Below are 22,225 nucleotides of genomic sequence, written 5' to 3'. Positions count from 1 at the left end.
GGATGACATGATGATCGTACTCGATCTTCAGCTGATCCCCAAAGCTCGCAGGTATAAGTTGTGATGTAGCCGCCACACCATCATCTCACCATCTGTTTCCAGAAACAGCGTTCAGTCTAAAATAAGTGAAAACCTGTCACCATTTAATCTGAGTTATTCATCTCACTTACAGACATCTTCGTAACCTACAGTCAAACTTTTCTACTTCTGATGACGTAAGTAATTTAGTAAATATCACAAAAAAACACTTGGTGATACTCTGTAATGATATAGCAATAGATATAAAATCATTCACAATTTGATGATTTTAGACTTAAGCCAATGAAAGTTGGATGATGTAAAGATTGATCTAGGTATGATGACATGTTGACTAGTGAGCTTTAGAGGTCAATTCTCTCATTCAATCCTCAACAAGAAAAAAAAAAACCCAAACTCTTCAGTTCACCATTTTATGTAAAAGCTATTCAGTTTTTGCTGCAGAATTTTAGATGTTTTTTTGTGAGTATAGCTATAAAAAACTGTTACACTGAAACTCACAATAATAAAATGCTTTCTGAGATTTGGTAGAGCTGTAAGAAAAAGGTTAAATACTACAAAAAAAATTGGATTAATGGTCTGACTTGACATTTGGATTTACTCTTTATTGTTTGGATAGCACCGACTAACTGACTGAAATCCAAATCCTGTAATTTTGAACTGAAATACTGTTTCTCTTCCTGAAAGCTGTGTCAATATTTTCATTCTTTCCCAGGTGTCTGGATACAGATTGTCAAGGTATGTCTGCTGTTTCACTTAGATAAGGTGCAAATGGCAATAATGAGACAGTGCCAGTGTAACAGGCTGCAAGACAGAAACATTTACTTCACAAAATGCAATACATAACATTTGCATATCAAACTCTAGCTGCCTGAAAATGATCCGTTATATGAAATATTGCATGAGCTTTGTAGAGAACTTCAATATATTAAGAGTAAGTCATAAGGAGCTTTGTGCAGCCTGTGATTAACTCTGTTACTGTCAGCAGGGAGCGCTGTGTTTTCCAGGTTCAGGTCAGAATGTCGCTGTCAGACACACAGGAAATGGAGGAGCAGATACGACACCTCCTGATGATGCCTTATAACAATGGCTCCATCTTCATAGCAACCGAGGACATACAAATAAGCCGCATATGTGAGTGAGGTTCATGTGAAATCATAGAAGACAAATGATGCCTTTTAATATCTAAAACTACACAAATAAGACTAGTTCTACCTAAATGCATTATTTCTCCATTGCTTTAGTGATACTTCAGTGTGATGCAGAAACCCACCAGACTAGGAAAGGCCTCTTTGAGTGGCCCGCCACTTCAGGTGGAAAAAATGCTACTTGGCCGTGCCCGAAAAACCCTCGGCGCTACGCCACCAGACACTGGTGAGAGCCCAGACAGTTAAACAAACAACCACACTCATATTCACTCCTACAGCATGGCTCTGAATCTGTGATCAATCATTATTAGTAACCCACCTATTTGGAATGCATTGTCTCAGTGGTGGAAATGGTATTACAATATCCTACTCAAATGGACATGCTGTCACTTTTCTGTTATTTTAACTTAAAAAGTTAGAGCTACTTCCTGGATTTGTAATCCTGCTAAAATGTTCTTAGTTATAAACAGAACATACAGCTTAGTTTTGCAGGTACTTGATCATAACCTACCATACATGACTACAATTCATCATGAGGAGAACATGCATGTCTACTTAATTTCATGGTAATTAATCAAATAGCTATCAAAATAGATATAGTCAGTAGGTTTGGTGACTGTGCATGTGTGTACATAATTTAATGGCAATTCATTCAAAGTTGGATCGAGATATTTTTGATATTTCAGTACTGAACCGACTGACCATAATACAAATATTTGCATCAACATACAATCACATTCATCGTGTTAACATGAATTTAACGCCTCAATAAATACAGGGCTATTTGCTTTATTGATTAATTCATTACATCCGTTGGTATATATTTACATGGCTGCTTCACCGTATTCAGGTGTGTTGATTCAGTGTAACGGTACTAATTGATGGTTGCTTATGAGCTATAAAAGCATTAATCAGGAGCTCAGTGTCATTAATGAGTGGAGTTAACAGATAGGCGATTCCCAGGATCAATAGCCTCACATCTGTCTCAGGTTTGTTTTTAGATAATTTCACATATACAGGCAATTTCGCCAATTCATTTTCTGTCAAAATTCAACTTATATAGACTTAATATAGAAGACGAATTTACAGATTACAAAAAAGGTAAATAGTATTAATAATAAAATATCCATAGTTTGTAAAAATGAATAAAAGAAGGGGAATTAAACAATCTACAAAGGTTTTAAACTGACTTTGTATTATGTATGACTTTGTCTCTGTCCTTCTACTGCCTGTCTGTCTGACAGTAAACTGTGCCTCAGCACCAACTGGATGGCCCCCGACCTGGAAGATTGCCCACTAATGGTGGAAACCATCCCTGATCTCGACCATGTCCAAGTCACTGCTGGTCTGTTATACACCTTTAATTTGTATTTTATGTTGTCCATTTATAAATAATTTCATTACTTAAATCTCAAATGAAAGGTTCAAAATGTAATGTTAAAGATCCAAAGAATTCCTAATAATACATTTAATGCGTCCTAATCATAGACTGTATATAAAATGGACATAACATCCGTGACGTCACCAATTGGTTTGTGGACTGTTGCTTGGAAGCGAATAGTTTCGGATCTGGGCAGCGCCATCTTGAAAATTTCCGGTGCATGCTGGGTAAAAAAAACAACACGGATTCTACTTATATGGGAATCAGGAGGAGCATGAGGCGCCCTCCTGAACCTGTGAACCAATCAACCTGTCAATCACGACGTAGCCACGCCCTAATGCATACCCTGCTTTATCGTCAAATATAAAATCAGGGAGGCCAAAATTTCACAAATGAACATCATACTGCATTGAAGAAGGCTTTAAACTAGCGATTGAGACCATAAACACATTTTGAAAACGTTTACTGAGGTTAGAAATAAAGTGAGAAGTTGGTGAATTCTCCATTGACTTGTATAGAGACGGAAGTCCTTTTGACACCAAAACGGTCGCCCCCTGGTGGCCTTTTGATAGAATGCAGTTTTAAATTACTTCCACGTTGGCATCATTTCAGAGGACCGGAACTCCCCACCTGGTCCTAATACTGATGTTTACAAAGCCAGTAGTGGGATGAGACAATTACAGATAAGCCAGAAAATCCGATTTTTCAGCAGTTGTATCGTCTGTTTTCAGGGAATGCGCTGGACGTGGTGGAGATGATCGAAGGTTTACTCAGAAACCACTCCACACTAAACTACCAGGAGCTGGTCACAGTGCTCAACAAGGTGCAAGATATCGTTAACCTCAGTGTGGTCACACCAAACCTGGGCCAAGCTCTAATCAACATCATCTCAGAAATACTGGAGTCTGACAGCTACCTCTCACCTTTCACTAACACGTAGGAACAAAAAAAATCCCATTGAAGGAATCTGATTAACTTTTCAGTGTGTTTACTACCCTCTCTTTCTTCCTCTGTAGTATTTTAAACATCACAGAGGCAGTGGGAGACAGAATGGTTGGCTATGAGAGCTCCTTCACCCTGGCTGCTCCGTCCATTGCTATCTCAGTGGTGGATGTGGTTCCTGGACAGTTTGACAGTTTGACTTTCGGAGTGTCGTCTGACCGGGCAGGCTCAAAGCCCGAGGTTGGTAAATTAACAACAATGGACAAATATTCTCAATCTGCCTCAGCCCACACAAAATGGGAATAATGAATGAATGAATGAATGAATAAGGGAGTGATTTCGAACATAGCTGAGAGATTTCTTAAGCCAATCAGGTATCTGAGCCTCTAGGCCTATTTTCATGGTTCTTTATTTGTTAAAATGAACCTGATCAAATGGTGATCCTTACTTTACTGTGTTTTTTCCCACTTCAACCTTCTCGTGTTACATTTCCCTGCATATATGAGGTAAAATTAATGGTGGACTGGTACTAGTGGTTCTGAGCTGTGACACTGGGATTGGCAAACTACAAAGATAGCTCAACTCTGACGCTGTAGCGACTACTTTTCCAAAAGGCCACTGAGAGACTTAGTAGGCTCTTATCTGTGACACGTCCACAAAATCATACTGAAGTCCAGATGATGTTTTTACTGCAGTTTATTTGAATGAAAAATCAAAAAGGTACTGAGAAGCAGCTGTTCCACAAACATAAAAAACCCTGATGTGATCCGACTGTAAGAATAAAGTGATGAAAAACGATGGTGATGATGATGACAATGGTGACGGTCAACAGAAAATATCGGAACTCTACTAACTCCCTTTGTCCAAATCTCCCGCCGCCAACCAAGTGAACAGGTAAAATAAGGGGAAACCACACCCATGTGTCAATCACTGCATGTGACGCAATACGTGCAGCTGAAGCAAATATAAACATAAACAAAACATATGTTGGCTCCTACAGACGCTAACAAATCTACAAAGAATATTTTATCCCTCCTCTCTTGTCATCAGCAAAGAGCAGTGTACAAAACATTTAGGTAGCAGCTTCTCATTTTTTGGTTGTCACTTTCACCTGTTTAAAAAATGACAAACATTGCTACAGTAATGGCAGATTGTAACAGCTTGCACTAATTAGCATCAATTCTGTGAGTAACTTGTCTGTTGTCAGGTTAAAGACTCATTTTTGGTCCTTTAGTCCCTACATGTCTTCTCACTATCTGATTAAATAAACATTGAAATTATTATGGTTGGTTACGCAAATTAACAATTAACACAGCTCGTTTTATTTTGTTTTGAAGTTAATCTGTGATAAACAATGTCCAATTAAAAACAGCCCTCATTACTTGGTCTGATAAAGTGGATGAAAAGTAAAGTTACCAGAAGTTGTGCTTGCTTCTTACACATTTAACCCTTTAACATCCAGTTTCTCCTTTTATTTGTCCTTACATTTCCTCTAATGTAGGAGAGAAAAAAAATCATCTTATTCCAAACTGTCTGGAGGCTACATGTTTATTCTGTATCATCTTGTTCCAGCTTCTTTATGGCTGCATCGCTCCAACATATTCTAGATGTTTCATACATGATTCGGCACATTTCCCACAATCATATTTAGTATCTTTGGAAATTAACCTAAATTTATGGGAGCAATATTTAGTTTTTTAATTACTGGCTCACCCACAACTCACAGGGATATTCAATTAATGTCCTAAAGTTGCAAATGACATGAAAATCAACATGAAAAGCATGAAAAGCCTAGCCTCTTCTTCCAAATTTGCAAAATAATGCAGTACAGAGGTGTATAGGCAAAAATGTGGTTATATCCGTAGTTAAATGTAATATCATCGAATAATATTATGCTGCTGTTAATTAAAGCATTGTGTCTGTGTCTGTGTTTGTTGTAGATTTTCATCAACAGGTTACCCTTAAATAGTACAGTGGCTTTCATCTCCCTGCCGTCGGTCCTGCAGCACAGCTTCCCTCAGAACAGTCCGAACCAGAGCTCGCCGCGGATTCAGTTTCAGTTCTACGGCATCCCGGAGCTATTCAAGGTACTTATTTTTAATTGTAGAAAACAGGGAAAAAATGCTAATGGAATAATCACTATTTTTTGCTTGCTCATAAAAAAAACGATCTTGAATGCACATGTTTTATTATTATTTTGAGAGCCAACAGGGACAGATCCTCAACACCTTTGTGGTGTCAGCCAGTGTGACTAACGCCACCTTTCCGATCAAGGACCTTAAAGAAGATATCAAAGTCGCACTCCACCATCTAACACCCAATAATGTAGGATCAGACCCCCTTTAAGACTTTAACAAATGATCAAACAATTATTAAAAATGAACAATTCTTCTTTGCCTTTGGTCCAGTAATACATGTTTATCTCTGTTAAAGCTTCACAAGGGCGTACAGTGTGTGTACTGGAACTTCAATAAAAACAGTAAGTCCAGATTTAAATAACTACTCCTCCAGTTTTATGAGGAATTGAGTGACATTGGGCCAACTGCATGAATGTCTGTCACCATTCAGATGGAAATGGAGGCTGGGATGATTATGGCTGCAGAAAATACAACAGCAGCTCTGACTACACAACATGCCTATGTGACCATCTCACCCACTTTGGGGTTCTTTTGGTGCGTATTGTTTATCTATTCTTCATCTAAAACAGGGGTGTCAAACATGCGGCCCGCGGGCCAGGACCGGCCTGCCAAGGGTTGCAATCCGGCCCACTTTCCCTCCTGCGTTATTTTCCTTCCTTCCATCTGCCCTTCCTTCCTTTCTTCTTTCCTTCTTTCCTTCAATATGTCCTTCCTTCCATCTGTCCTTCCTCCCTTTCTTCCTTCTGTTCTTCCTTCCTCCCTTCCTTTCTTCCTCCCTTTCTTCCTTCTGTCCTTCCTTCCTTCCTTTCTTCGTTCCCTCCTTCCTTTCTTCCTTCCATCTGTCCTTCCTTACTACCTTCCTTTTTTCCTTTCTTCGTTCCCTCCTTCCTTTCTTCCTTCCATCTGTCCTTCCTCCCTTTCTTCCTTCTGTCCTTCCTTCCATCTGTCCTTCCTTACTACCTTCCTTTTTTCCTTTCTTCGTTCCCTCCTTCCTTTCTTCCTTCCATCTGTCCTTCCTCCCTTTCTTCCTTCTGTACTTCCTTCCATCTTTCCTTCCTCCCTACCTTCCCTTTTCCTTTCTTCGTTCCTTCCCTTCTTCTGTCTGTCTTTCTTTCCTTTCCTTCCCTTCTTATTTCCTTCCTTCCTTCCCTCCATCTTTTTAATGATCCGGCCCTGATGAGATCAAATAGGTCTGTATGTGGCCCTTGAATGAAGATGAGTTTGACCCCCCTGATCTAAAAGGATGCATCAGTGACCACAGAGGGACTGCAGTAAATTTAAAAGTTGTGGTAGTAGTGGTGACAGTAGTAAGAGCTTCAACTCAACAGATTACCAGCAGAGGACGCTCAAAGCCCAATATATAAGATGAAGCATGGGCAATCAAACGTACAGATAGAAAGGACACATTAAATCTGGCATAATCTTGAGTTTAGTGCTTAGTTATAAAACATAGTAGTATATATTACTGGATGTCATAAGTAATGACATCTAAGGGTCGTGCAAGCCTCTAAAACTGCAAAAATATCAAGTCTATAAATCCAACTGCTACTGTAATTGACACTTAAATGGCCATATTTTATCCCTGATTTACATTTACTAGTCTTAAAGCAAGCTAGTAATGTGAGTGTTTCATTGAGGGAATAGAAAGATACAGGTCTTCATGCCAGTTTGTATTTTGACTAGATTTGTAGAGACAAGATACGTTACTTATTGGTGGCACATAGGAAAATATATACATATATCCTCCTGCTTATAAATCTGTGTGTGTTTGTATGCGTCTAGGATGTCTCCAGGACTCAGTTGGACCCCGTTAATGAGCAGATCCTGACCATGATCACCTATGTCGGTTGTGGAGTCTCATCGCTGTTCTTGGGAATCACCGTCCTCACTTACACTGCTTTTGAGTAAGACTGCGATCACTGAGGTGTTGATCTTCTGATCATTTTCTAACCTGGAAACACTGAAACCCCCCGGTTCCACTCCTTATTTTACTCCGCTCTGAGATCTACTGACTCAGGTCAGATAGTGGAGCCCAGAGTTCAGACTAAACATGGTGAAGCAGCTTTTACACAACTGGAACAAACTACCAGCAGAACTGAAATCAGCCCCGACTGTGAATATTTTTAAATCCAGGTTAAAAACACTTCTCTTCTCCTGTGCTTATGATTGAGCTCTTCTTTCAAAGCACTTTAAATTTTAATCTTTCATTTGCACTCTTTGTCCTTTTAATGATTTTAAAGCAATTATTTTATACTGCAACCTTATATTTAATGCTCTATTCTAGTATTTTATTTCTCTCTCTTTCTATGTTTTTGTACTTTGTTTTTATTATGTGTGTGTGTGTGTGTGTGTGTGTGTGTGTGTGTGTGTGTGTGTGTGTGTGTGTGTGTGTGTGTGTGTGTGTGTGTGGCTTGCCTTATATGAGGGCAAAGGATGCGTGTTGAACTCCTGAAGCTGTAATATTAACACTATTTTAATGCCAAATCTAATTTCTTCTTCTTGGTATGTTAAGTTTTGTGATCATTTTCAAACCTGTTTGCATATTGCATTTCAAAATATGAAAACATCTTACTCTGTCTGTCTTACCTTTCCTTTTCCTAATGAACACTCATCTCCGTCCCTGTTTCAGGAAGCTTCGACGAGACTACCCCTCTCAGATCCTCATCAACCTCTCTCTGGCCCTGCTGGGCTTGAACTTGGTCTTCCTGGTCAACTCCTGGCTGTCCTCCCTGGGTCTGTACGCCCTCTGTGTAGCTGTAGGGTCCACGCTGCACTACTTCCTCCTGGCTTCTTTCACCTGGATGGGATTAGAGGCCGTCAATATGTACTTCGCCCTTGTCAAAGTCTTCAATGTCTACGTGCCATCTTATATCCTCAAGTTCTGCGTTCTGGGATGGGGTGAGTTGTGTGTTTGAATGACATTTCTAATAGGACAGTGCTGAAGAAGCTTTGAGATGAGGCTTATCAAAACATGTGACACTTGTTTAAAGTATTTCAACTGTCTCTTCAGGGATTCCTCTGGTGATCTGTGTCCTGGTGCTCCTGGTGAACAGAGAGGCCTACGGCAGTCACCTCTACGGAGACGCTCAGCCCACTTTGGAGTCACTAGACAACTCTGACAACTTGTAAGTTTTGACTATATTTTCATTTAATTTCCCATGTCTTAATGCAGCTTTGAAACAGGGACATCGATCAGGGAATGTTCAAAATTTGATGCCCTGTTTACTGTTTTATTCAGTGAAATTATACACACAACTTGGTTAAGTTAATGATTTGCAGGTTTAATGCAACGTTAAATATTCACATGGAATTGCAAACTGCATGCATATAGTAAACATTGCCAAAATGTTACTTTATGGTCCTGTTTTGAGATTATTTTAAAGTAATTAAGTGTAGTTTCTCCTAAATTTCCACTGAAATCGTTTTAGAAAATTATAGCTGTTTTATGCATTAAAATTGGATATTGTGTTCACTCGTGTGTAGCGCGGGACAGTTGTATTTGTCTGTTTGTATTGTTGTAATCTCAATGAGACTATTTGCCACACATTACTGTTAATGTTTCCAGCTGACAGATCGAGCTGTTCTCAATAGCACCAAACTGAAAGTCATGTGACGTGACTGATGAACCAAATGTAGTTATGAAAAAGCTCATGTCATTCATACTTTTTCATTGACTGCAGGGACACAGAGACGACTCTGATAAAATGTTATTGGATTAAGCAATGTTGAATTAAAAAAATTACATTAAAAAACTACAAGAATTAGAAGAATTTCTATGTGCTAGCATAACGACAATGATCACTGTATCTCTGTTCCTCTACCCCCGTGTCTCCTCCTCTTCTTTGCAACTCTCATTCCTCCAGCTGTTGGCTGCAGGATGATGTGACATTCTACGTGTCCGTGGTTGCCTATGCTGTGCTCGTCTTTCTCGTCAACATTTCAGTAAATAATTGCAAAAAAAACATTTACATTCATACACAAGTTCAACCTACTTAAACACAGGCCTAGTGGTTGACATATCACTGTAATCTCCTAATTTTTTACTCAGATTCAGAAGGAATATCTACAGGCCTTTCAAATATTTCACTTTTATCAATATATTTTTATAGCTAGAACAGTATATATGTATGTGTATGTATATATGTTTTTATATATTTTAAAATGACCTGAATAATCATGTTGTCTGACATGACTCAGTGTAAGACTTCTCACATTACATCATCCAACTGATGACACATAAATATCTATATAAAAAAAGTCCCTTCCTTATCCACTATAACCTTCTTTTGAACATCTTAGGTTTTTGTAGTGGTTCTAATCCAGATTCGACACATGCGGGCCAACAGTCCGGCTGGAACCCACAGCGGACTGATGCATGACTTGAAGGGAGTTGCCAGTCTAACATTGTTACTAGGACTCACATGGACTGTTGGCTTCTTCACCTGGGGGCCGGCCAGAGTAGTTCTGCTGTACCTGTTCTCCGGACTCAACACCCTGCAAGGTTGTTGCCTTTTTTTTTGTACATAGACAATAAGTGAAAGCCGCTCATATGAATGATTTGCTCTTAAGTGGCAGGTACAAGTGATTTCACAAAACCTTCATCTATTTTTCGTACTAAAAATGTTTATTAAGGGGGAAAAAACACTTACCTGACCTAGCTGAATTAGAAAGCATTAATCTGAATTTCAAATTTAAATGTCACAAATTAAAGTATTAGAGTATTTTTGGCCTGGTAATGAACGGGGGATCATATGTCCTTGAAATAAGCAATTTATGGTAAGTTTGTTCAGTTAAGAAAGTTTGGTGAATCCAACTTGAAACAGTGAAGAATATACCTCAGGTTTAGGATAGGATTACAAATATATCTTTGAATTCGGCCGGTTGCGTTTGCTGTAACTGTATTGAGTGACGGTTTGCTTACAGCACATGCAGTTTTCCTCAACAGTCTGCTTCACAATCACAGTTCAAAAGAAACCAACAGAAGTCGCAGATAAAAAAAACAGGAAGAAATCAAACAGATGCTGAATGATGCAACTATTTCACAACCACTTTTACCTCGATTGGCTCCCTGTTATATTTCTTTCTTTTTTTATCTGAGAGTGATGAAACCAAACTCATTCACAGTTTGCTTCTGGAAGTGAAATGACAATAGCTACTAGATTTTTGATATTGTAATATTTTGATTTGGCTTAAGTGTCGTCTTTTCCTGGTTTTAAAGGCTGAATTTCAGTAAAGTGATGTAATTTTCTGAACTTACCAGACTGCTCGTGCTGTTCTATTATTTGCCTTTATATTTTCCCATTGAGTCATTATATCCACATTACTGATGATTATCAAAAATGTGTAAATATTTTGTGAAAGCACCAATCATCTCTACAATATTGCCGCAAAATCAAGACTGAGGTATTGGTCAGAAATATTGTGACATTTGATTTTGTCCATACTGCCAAGTCTTAACCTAATCTCATTTTTCCAGGTCTTTTCATCTTCATCTTTCACTGTCTGATGAAGGAGAATGTCAGAAAACAGTGGAGGATTCACCTCTGCCTTGGACGTTTTCGACTTGAGGAGCACTCTGGTACGTCAGCAACCCGTAGTATAATGTTACATAATGTGTCATCGATGGAGCAAACCAAATATTACACAGCATCATGTTTAAAATTGATATTAAAATGTTCTGGTATTGCTGATTTGCTGTTACTATAGAAACACTTGAGACCACATCTATGAACAGTAGCTTCCATGTAACTGGTTTGTGTTATGAAAGCATGGTTTCACAACACAATTGGACAATTTTGAGGTTAATTACTGCAAAATAAAAAGCAACTCTGGGCTTGATTACTGGTACCTGTGTTTGATGTCGTCATTCAGAGTGGAGTAACTCCGCATCAGTTGGAGTCGTGGCCAGACCCAGATCAAACACAAGAGTATCAGCGCCATCAGTCCACTCAGTCAAGTCCAGCTCCACAGACAGCACGTCAGCTTCCTCTGACTCCAGCCAGAGAGAGACATCCTGCAAGAGACCAAACCTGGGTGAGGAAAGTTATAAATATGTTACAGTCTGCCAACACTGATTATATACTATATTGTAGTGCACTTAAAAGGAAAAAAAAGACAATTAACAATCCAAGATACATTAAAAGTTAAATTATGATCAAATTAAAAAGTGAAAGCAAAGAGCAATGTATTTAAAAAAATAAAAAGCCAAGTTTTTGCTTCAATCTTCTTTTTGATATAAAATCTTGAATGAATTTGTTCCTCATCTATTAAAATGACATTTAAGGTCACGATCAAAAGTTAACGATTCATCTTGTTGAGATTCAGCTGAAAAGATGAGCACTGATTTAGTCAGATTTCACAATCCCTTGGCTGCCAGAATAACAGTGAAGGTCACTGCATACATTAATGAGACTGATGTTAAATAATTACAAAAAGCCTTTGTAATTAAGCTAGTTTAAACACAACTAAAAGGACAAAATTGGTTTTCTTAAAGGTTTCCTTCAGTCTGACAGCTCAATTTAAGCCCTCCCCTCCTTATGCCCAGGCATACTTTCTCCTTCCATTAACAGAAAATGTTTTTTACACCACTAAATTGTTCACAGATGTTTAATTATCTTGCAGGCCTCTTTGTGAATTCCCTGGCTCAACCTCAAGCCCAGCGAAGTCCCTCAGGTGGAGGAGCTCTGCCTTCCCAGAGGGGGATGATTTACCTGACACCTGGCAAGAGGAATCACTTGCTCAGCCAAAGATGAAACACATTAGACATTTACAGACATGAAAAAGTCCAAATCCAGTAAAGCTTGAAAATTGAAACAGCAGCCTAAATATGTATTGTACTTCAATACAAGCCACAGAATATGTAACTCATACAGTTTAAAGTCAAAACTAATTGCAAAGAACCTCTATATTCCAGCTTCATAAGATAATTTTGACGTGCAATTTAATTTTCTTTTGTTTGTTTAGTTTTTGCTAAATATTGCAAAAGAGCCTGTAATTATGAAGACATGAGTAGTTGCATCAGTTCCAAGGAGGAGTTGGTTGCCAAGCAACTGGTGAGTGGAGCCATGGTGACAATGAACCATAGTACCACACAGTTTGTATGAAAAAATAATAAAAATTTAAACTTAAGCAGATGCAAGTCTTCCAGTCTCTTCCTTTCCTCATTTCTGGAAGAAATCGTGTACTTAAGGTTAAACCAAATAATTATTCTACAATCATTCCTTTATCACTTCAGGAATTGTGAATTTTGTGATTAAAGCGATTGTCCAAACTTTGTCATTTTTCTAATTTACGCTATATCTGCTGTTCATTTTATGAATACAAGAAATATATTCAGTAATACAGTGATATTAGTACTATAATACAGTGCACGGCATGCGTAGCCATACGGTTGAGAAAATGTAGTGCCAAAGGAAAGGGCTGTGAGACGGCAAGGTACAGCCATGAAAATATTCTAAATATAGCGTACATTGATATTGATTTATTTAGGGGGCTAAAATCTGTTTTGCTGCTGTCCTCATCCACAGCAGTAGATTACTTAGCTTCTGTGCCTGTTGTTATATCTGCTTCTCCAAACTGGGAGGGGTACCATCTACTGCGGGTAATGCACTGACTATGCATATGTACCTCATACAACCCCACTTCAAAAAATGTGAACCATACCTTTAAAGCTCTCATTCAGGGGCCCCAGAGTTAAATCAGATGATTCAGAGATAAAAATAAATGTGTGAATAGCGGTATTTAATTTAACAGCATAGCAGAGAACATTACAGAAGATGAAACTCTAACCTTTTTATCTTTGGTTCTTCGGATGCTAATTTGACTTTCTGACCTCCAACAAACTGGACTTGCTGTGGATCAATCAACTCAAACTCAAAATAAACATTAGTTAGATCTCAGAACAATAAACTCTTCACACCGATGACCCGTTGCATTATTTAGTTGGTACATCAACCATAATTCTGTACCGTTAGTCAGTATTAGCTTTTAGCAACAGAACGACAGGTAAGTGATAATGTTGCTCAATTGTACTTAACAGTGCAGACAATGTTCCCCCTTTTTAATACTTCTAGCCTTTAACCAATGCGTTTCCACCCACAGCTCATTTAGACTGACTACTTCACTGTGGTGCATGACATTAGGGTCTCATTTATTTTTCACAAACACCTACACAAACTGAAAACAACACCAACATTTTACATAAGACAAAACTAGGATTACTGTTAAGGGTAACTGGCGAAGTGCTCTGCACAGAACAACAGTAAACAAAAATCTCAAGAGGAACTTGGATAAAGTTTGACGTGGCCCTTTCTGAGAGGACGTTCAAGCGCTAAAGCAGTCCACGAGCTTTTTAGAGTTCCAGGGACCCGCATTTTCTCTCAAAAACTGTTGCTTGACCAGATCTTTGACTGTCTGGTAGATGCCAGATTCCACCTGTAAAAAAACAAACTATTTACAACATCCACATTTGTTGAAAAACTGCATTGAAGTAAAGTTACAAAACTGCACGTTCACTATAGCCACACTTGATAGTTCTGCAGGGTCACTGAGCATCTGTGTAATCATCTCTAGCTGACACACACCTTGACGCTGTGGTAAGTGGGAAGATCCAGCAGATAGCTGTGCCCACCCAGCTGTGCAACTCTGCAGAAATAACTGTAGAGGGCTCTCTTGCAAAGTCTGCTGGAGAAGCCGGGACCGCTCACAGATGGAGAGCTGGAAAACAATTAAGTAATAAAGTGCACCATAAATGATAATCCAACAATGGATGTTTTCCATTACATACATTGATTACTTGATATACAAACCATATAAAACAATTGCTAAGAGCTGTTTAAAAAATGTTAGAATGCTGCACTGATAACCTGTCATGTTGTTTAATGTACCTCTGTTGCATTGTCTTGCAGTCTTACATGAGATACAGACATTGTTGGAGCCAAATGCTTGATTTATGTTTCGATGAATATTTGATTTTTTTTGGTCTACTATTATTGTTTATCTGATTAATTATGAGATATGAACATGAAATATTATGGTTGGAATTATTAGTTGAATTGGTAACAATTATGAAATTGTGATTTATTGTTAATTCTGGTTATTTTGAGGCCGGCATGACTATGATGCCGTTTCTCACCTCCGCCTCCTCTTTATAGACAGGTGACTGCAGCACCTGGGTATATTAGTGTTGGCTATTGGGGCCGGCGGAGCTCTCGGTTTTAGGCACGCAGCCATACAGTTTTAGACCGCTGCTATGTGTTGTTTTTTGTTTTTGTTTGAACGAGTGGAAAGGAAGAAAGTGAACTGAGTTGATCTGTCTGTCACTCCATGCTGCGGTAAGCAACCTAAGTTTTTGGAAATAAATATATTGAACCAGAGAAGAGTGTTTGGATTTCATGGAAACTTAAAACCCTTTGACAGCGCCGGAGCACGTCGGACATGGATGCATGTAAACCGAGAAACAAGAGCATCTTTTATTGGAAAAGATAGCACTTACAGACATCATTTGACGGTATATTGTTTCTAGCTATAATAAAATGAAAAAATAACAAATACATCAAAAAATGACTATCTGTGCTACAAGAAAGTAAATCTGAGTTGGTTTGTCCAGTGCAATAAAGGCACCTGGTCTACTGAAGATGTAGACTTCATCAAAACTCATACAACAAAGAATCCGTCCAGCTAGCAGCAGCGAGGGACCTTGATGGATGATGTACCTTCAAATATCCCCTCAAAAGTGTTAATTTCTTTAGTGACACTTGAACTTGACAATGTTTTGGAGGATGCTGCCTCTAACACATTTTTTACACTGTTACATAGGGCTGTTGCAATAACCACAACATTGCAATACTGTGCTACTGTCAAGCCAACAGCAGGGGATGGCAAGCAAGCGCCACGACCACAATGTTCACTTTTTTTTCATGAGGCTAGGCCCTTCATGATTTACACCTCAATGTGGATTTTTATTATTAAAACAATTCATGTATAACACATTCTTTTGGGCAGAATTCAAGAGATGTGGGTCCAAGCTGAGGTTTTTAGGAAACAGTAATTGCACAAGCACTAAAAACCAGAGCATAAAGAAACGAGGAGTAATTGGCATGCTATTTCCAAGTCACTAAATTTTACAAGTCTAGAAGCATATCCTTTTTTTTCACACTATAATTTGAATTTTTTTTCAGTAGCAGTTCTTGCCTCCTTTCAGTTCATCTTCACCTCCCTGTGCATACTTCATGTGCTGTATTATTTCCCCTTAATGTTCTTCTCTCCTTTTTCCAGGAGCCTATTTTTCATTGCTTATTCATAGTTTTTTATTTTTTTTAAAGAAGGTGCTGCATAGCTTATCCTCACACCTAAAACCATGGTGTCACCTAAAACTAATAGTTCACGCTGCAGGACAAAAGCTGAAATACTCAGCAGCACTGCGAGCGCCAAGCAGGATCACAAATCTATTTGTGTCTGTAATCTCAGCTCAAGGACAATAGAGCCTCCAGTGAGAGCCACGTCTGTGTCACACTTGCTACTGAACAGCAGCAGTTGTCTTCAGCTACAAAGCCAAGAGATGGCAGGATCCGCAGGCCTCACTGAGGCTGTCAAACAAGCAAATTGCATCAGATTCTGCCAGCAGTACAACTCTATTCCTGGAACTGGCTGCAGGAGTGTAAATGAGGTAAGCCGTAGTCAGGTCAAGACTCTCTCAAAGAGTACAGACACCATACTGGTCCCACATTTTTGGTGCAAGTTATGCTCACTTTCATGCAGTTTTCAAGGCAGCATGCAGAGCATTTATTTTTTTGTACGATGCATTTCCTTCTTACCCATCAACAATGAAGCCACTGGTACTGTCCAGAACTTCAATATCCTTGTCTCCGAGGCACCAGTTGACGCTGAGGCTGTCACGCTGCGGGGAGGTCACAACAGGACCCACATGGTCACCACAGAGAAAGAAGATGTTGTGTTTCTTGTAGGGTGGCGGCACTAAGTGTTTCCATCCATCACCCAGTCGCTTGTTGGTGATATCAGACACTCCCTCATTTAAGAGCTTCTGACCCCCTAAATAAACATGACAGTATCAGTACTTATAACACACAGGCTACATAACATTACATACAGAAAACAAAATTCCTATGGCAGCCAAGTACATCATATTATTTCATATATAATATCAATACCAATTTCAAAAACATCACAAGATTGGAAATTACACCATCTGGATGTAAAATACCAAGCTTAACAGCATTACCAAAACACCACCTTAAGCTAATTTGATTGAATTTTTTAGATCCAACTAGAATAAGACATTTTAAGAAGTCTGCTTATTCGCTATCTTGCAGAGATCAGTAACACTTATGTCTGTACACTAAATATGAAGTAACAATTAGCAACCTGTTGGCTCGGCTTAACACAAGAACTGGAAACAGCTAGTCTGGTTGTCTCCAAATGTAAAAAAAGAAACCCACAACACATGGCATGATGAGAAAACTCCAGGACGCTGCCGGCTTTAAAAGATTCATATTAAGCAAACACTTTTACAGTCTTATTGGCCTGCTCATATAACTCTCTGTCAGGAAGCAAATTCAAGTATTTCCCAAAACAAGTTCTTTGACGCTCTTTACCTAGCACCATGCTGGTGATGTAGAGTGGCTGGATGAAGTGGTTCAGTAATGCACCCTGAACCCCAGTGACAGTCCAGCTACACAACTTGTCACTACCAGACATGCAGCACACTTTGGCACCCCAGAAACTTGGGTCAAGGTAGGCTACAGGGACCAGCCGGCTCTTGGCATGATAATGCAGCTTCATAGACACTTTCGCAGAGCCCCTAAACAGGATATTGCATTGTTTTTTTTACCCGTTAAGATACCGTTCCAATATGGTTATATGGATATTGAAACAATCAAAAGGGGGGGGGGGTACTTGAAGTAGAAGTTCTTAGCTGCTCCTTCAGGACACTGATTGGTGTAGAGATGCAGGCTGATCATGGGTTTGAGCTGAAGCTGGTGGCTGTCTTCGCTGCTCTTGAAAATACAGTTCTCTTTAGCCTTTGGATCCACATCAAAGAACAGCAGAAGCTGTTTGTACAGAAACCTGAAAACAAGCAGAAAATACCTCCCTCCATATCTCCCTTTGAGCCGCACCAGTACTTTCAATGCATCAGAAGCCACATCATCACATGTAATAGTGAGCAAGACCATACAGACTCCAATAATAATAATAATAACAATAATAATGATAATGATAATAATACTAAATAAGATTTAGTAAATTAGGAAACTTGATATTCAACACTCCAGCACTCCCAGCATTAATACTGAGCTTCACATGGCTAAAGTTCTTCACTTCTCAGGAAGCCATATCAGCAGTTTGTACCTCAGAAGAGAGCGCCTGGCGATGACGATGGCGTGGCAGTCATGTACCATCGTCCCATTGTAGCAAAGCCACTTGTTGCAGCTTAAACGACCCGCTCCCAACGCCACCACCTTGTAATGCTCACATGGACGACCAGTTGTGTCTAACACTTCTAAAGGAGGAGATGAAGATATTTTTTCTTTCCAATGTATTATTAGCTTTGTTGCTGTAGTTAAAAACAGCTCCCACAGACAGAATGACAGAGACAGGACTGAAGCAGGACACTTTAAAAACCTGAGCAGAATATAAAAGACAGAGAGACTAACAAGTGTGAAATACCATCTGAGTGCACTTCACATGTTATGCCCAGAACTGTCAAGCACGAGGATAAATTAATTAATGTTTCTAAGGGAATGGATATAAACAGAAATATATACACTAATTTAAAATACTGTTAATTGTCCTGAAGTCAACCTCTTACCTTTTAAAGTAATATTTTTCTCAAATTTCTCAGATTTGCTGTTAAATGAAAGATCTATCTATTCATCTATTAACACAATATCACACTGATAGTTAAATATTTAAACCCAAAACACTACTAGTGATTACTGACAAAAAAAGCACTTCAAATAAAGAATTAACAACTGTGTCATTGAAAAAATAAAGGATATAAAGCGGTCATTTAATAAATCTAAAAGGAGCTCACCTTCTATCAAGACAAATGCTGCCATGTGGCTCTTACAGCCTTGGAAGTCAGGGCACATTTTCAAGAGGCTGTCAAACTTCTCACTGCTTATTGCCGCCACGTGATTTTTGTGCCAGTCACTCTGCCAAACTGGAAGACAGGAAGACATAAAACCGAAAGACAGCTATATAATAATATAATAGTATTTTGGACATCACAATGTCAGTGCTGTTCATCAAATGCTAGTGATAAGAAGTAATGCTTGCCTTGAACATTTTATATCCTACAATTGCACTAAATGTACCTTCAAAGTCTCTCTGCTACCTGGAGCAACAAAACCCCTCTCCACTGCTAATGCATCCCATTGTTTTAACACAAGGCTGATTACCAACCAGGCGGGGAGTTCCGGTCCTCTGAAATGATGCCAACGCGGAAGTAACTTAAAACTGCATTCTACCAAAAGGCCACCAGGGGGCGACCGTTTTGGTGTCAAAAGGACTTCCGTCTCTATACAAGTCAATGGAGAATTCACCAACTTCTCACTTGATTTATAACCTCAGTAAACGTTTTCAAAATGTGTTTATGGTCTCAATCGCTAGTTTAAAGCCTTCTTCAATGCAGTATGATGTTCATTTGGGAAATGTTGGCCTCCCTGATTTTATATTTGACGATAAAGCAGGGTATGCATTAGGGCGTGGCTACGTCGTGATTGACAGGTTGATTGGTTCACAGGTTCAGGAGGGCGCCTCATGCTCCTCCTGATGCCCATATAAGTAGAATCCGTGTTTGTTTTTTTACCCAGCATGCACCTGACATTTTCAAGATGGCGCTGCTCAGATCCGAAACTATTCGCTTCCAAGCAGCAGTCCACAAACCAATGGGTGACGTCACGGATGTTACGTCCATTTTATATACAGTCTATGTTACCAACTGAATACCCACTTAATTGTAATTGTAAATCATGACAAAGAGTCACTCAAAGCATATTTTCATCTAGTTCCATCTTCCATATACTGTATATCTGTGAATATACAGCGTGTATTCTGGCAAGAACACATGCTAAAGAAGGGCATCATGTGGCAATATTGAAAGGTCAAACTGGAGTGCTGTCCAACTCCATTTTTTTTATGATTAACTACAATGAGGATCCAGCAGTTTTTTAAGGTCTAATTGTGAGTCTGGCATGTTGTATCTTATTTACATTAAATGCTTTAAAATTCAACAGAAACAAAAACTTGTTTACAATGAGTGCCCCGCATGCATTCCTCTCTGCTCTTCATGTTATGAACAGCTCTACAATATGACAATCACACTGGCAAATCTGATTTTAGGCATATCGAGATCAGAATTAGATATTGCATGCGCTCCTCTTTCTGACATCACACAGTGCGACTACTATAACTGCACCCTCAGTCATTGCGCTCCTGTCGGTGTCCTTTTTCTGGTCCGTGAGGAGCTCTTCATCAGACAGTACGCTTTCAGCAGGTGACATACCAGGGATTGAGAGGACAGCAGCGTCATCATCTGAATCTTCATCCTGTGAAAACCAAAATCACTCTGGTGAAAAGTTTTTCTGCTGATCAATCTTGAACTTTCTTCTCGTGTTAATTTAGGAATGAATGCTGTGGGCATAACAGTGTCTGCAGATGTTTAGCAAACTGCTTACACGAGACAAGGAGGACCATGAAATGTGAAAGATAAGTTGTGAACATGGAGGTATAAATGATATATGTTTAAGTGACAAGGTAGCTGCAGATTGTTTTGAACTAACTGAATAATGGTATCAAGCACTGCTCTACTTGGCAGTCAAGTACTTTGCTTAATTAACTTTTATTTTTTAATTAACACAGATGCTCAGATTTCACTTTACTGTCAATTTTTTAATTTTATGAATACCATCATTTATTCCCACCTTAGGTTGTCTGTGAAGGACACCTTCCACATGAAAGCAGAGAAGGTTTCCCCCCGTCAGGAAATTGGTTACTGGAGGAGATAAGCTGAGTCTGACAGCATTTCATCTTTTGTGGTGAAATTACTGTGTGAATATCTAAACAATAACCTAACAAATTCTACATGCTGCCCTTTGCTACAGTATGCAACAGCACCTGGCACGACCTCTTCCCATTTATTTACCTCATTTCCCAATAGGATGTCGCCAGCCTCAAGTTTCTCTTTGAGTTTGGGGATTGGATACGGCTCCATTCTCGGTCTGTCACCTCCTTCAGAAGGTAAAGCTTCTTTCTCTTGGTCATGGTCTCCAGAAGCAGGTAGGCGTTTCCTATTAGAGTAACATGAACAGTGACTAGATTTAATTGAGCAGCTGATCACTCAAAATGTCTGCAAGGAGCGAGGGGAGGGAGTGAGCAAGAGTGAGGCATCATTACAAGCTCACCAATGTCTAATAAATCCTTTTTTTTTTGGCCTGCATGTTTCAGTACAAGTGTGATGGAACGGCCTGTGGACTCAGAAATGAGTTCAAAGAGCTTAATTTAAATTTAAGGTATTCAGCTGGCAAGTATAAGATTTTTTTGGGGGGGATACTTTGGCCTATTATTAAAGGCAGAGTTTCTATTAATGTTAAAATAGAAAAAAAAGGAGGATGACTGACTACTGTGTGAACAAAGGTTCAGATCAGATTCAAAGCGAGTACATAAAATGTGTCACAGTCAGATGAGCCACTGGGCTGTTCATTGTCATGAAACTATGGGTGCATTCATTACTGAGCTTTGGTAACTGACAGTACGTGCGCCGCCTAATTTGAACTGGACACACTCTCCCGCAAGCTCCTCACCTATCCACACTGAAACCTCAAAACAAGCTGCCACAACACAACAAAAGTCAAATAGCTGTGACAAAGATACAGTTATGACTTATGATGTTTAAAGCACACTTAGAGCACAATTAGCAAGCGGCTGGCTGTTCTGGTAGCATTACTTTAACTGTACGTACAACATTGACTATTTTTCCATTACCTCTGCCAGGTAGCAGCATCGCTACAACTTGAAGCATCATCTGTCAAGCGGATCCGAGGATGCTGAAGAGGCGAACCTGGCAGAGACAGAAAACTAGCAGCACCTCTTCTTGGGCTGTATTTAAATATTTCTTGGTCCACCATGCTTTTTAATCACCCTGTTAAAAAAAAAAAACAGTTAGTGTGAGGGCTGCACCTTTAAACCATGCAAACATAATTAATAGATTGGCTCTATTCCTTTTATTCCTATCTCCTTTTTGTTTTATTTAGAAGCCACGTAACCTAATTGTGCTTGTTAGTTCAGGTTCATGGCGCCTTCAACTGATAAATTCTCATAATGAAAACTAATCTATGTTAGTAATGAGGATACCACATTTTAGGCTACAAAAAGTGTCTTTAAAGTAGCATCTGATTGACTTTGTTTACAAAAATACTGGGGGAAAAACTATGTGATGCAAACATTCAAACAACTTGAATTTCTTCTGCTGTCAGATAAATGACAGCAGAATGCAGCAGAGACAGTTTATTTGTTATTTACCTAATTTATGTGCATTTTCTTCATTTCAGCTCAGTGAAAGT

At 39.1% G+C, this 22,225-nt stretch overlaps 1 protein-coding gene across 1 annotated transcript; it reads right to left on the bottom strand.

Moving 5' to 3' along the window:
- Positions 1–13,967: 13,967 nt before the first annotated feature.
- On the bottom strand, positions 13,968–21,790 carry adad2 (adenosine deaminase domain containing 2). Its single transcript, XM_062432534.1, has 10 exons — positions 21,648–21,790; positions 20,809–20,953; positions 20,083–20,212; positions 18,697–18,825; positions 18,012–18,162; positions 17,559–17,729; positions 17,258–17,463; positions 16,460–16,694; positions 14,228–14,360; positions 13,968–14,078 (listed from the first exon to the last, which is right to left on the bottom strand). Exons 1-10 carry the CDS (start codon positions 21,788–21,790, stop codon positions 13,968–13,970), a joined length of 1,554 nt encoding a protein of 517 aa, XP_062288518.1.
- Between the last annotated feature and the right edge of the window lie 435 nt (positions 21,791–22,225).

Source organism: Scomber scombrus, chromosome 14 (genome assembly GCF_963691925.1).
Source record: "Scomber scombrus chromosome 14, fScoSco1.1, whole genome shotgun sequence".
Classification (NCBI taxonomy): Eukaryota; Metazoa; Chordata; class Actinopteri; order Scombriformes; family Scombridae; genus Scomber; species Scomber scombrus.
The sequence above is the reverse complement of the archived record's forward strand: the minus strand, read 5'-3'. Positions and strand labels throughout refer to the sequence as shown.

What these genes read in the sequence shown, in the direction of transcription:
- adad2 (XM_062432534.1), bottom strand. Translation starts at nt 21,790, where the DNA reads ATGGTGGACCAAGAAATATTTAAATACAGCCCAAGAAGAGGTGCTGCT. An exon ending in CAGGAGCGCAATGACTGAGG is followed by an intron (nt 18,826 to 20,082) that starts GTGCAGTTATAG and finishes CCTGTCTTCCAG; the next exon opens with TTTGGCAGAGTGACTGGCAC. An exon ending in AGTGGCTTCATTGTTGATGG is followed by an intron (nt 14,361 to 16,459) that starts GTAAGAAGGAAA and finishes ATTGTTTTCCAG; the next exon opens with CTCTCCATCTGTGAGCGGTC.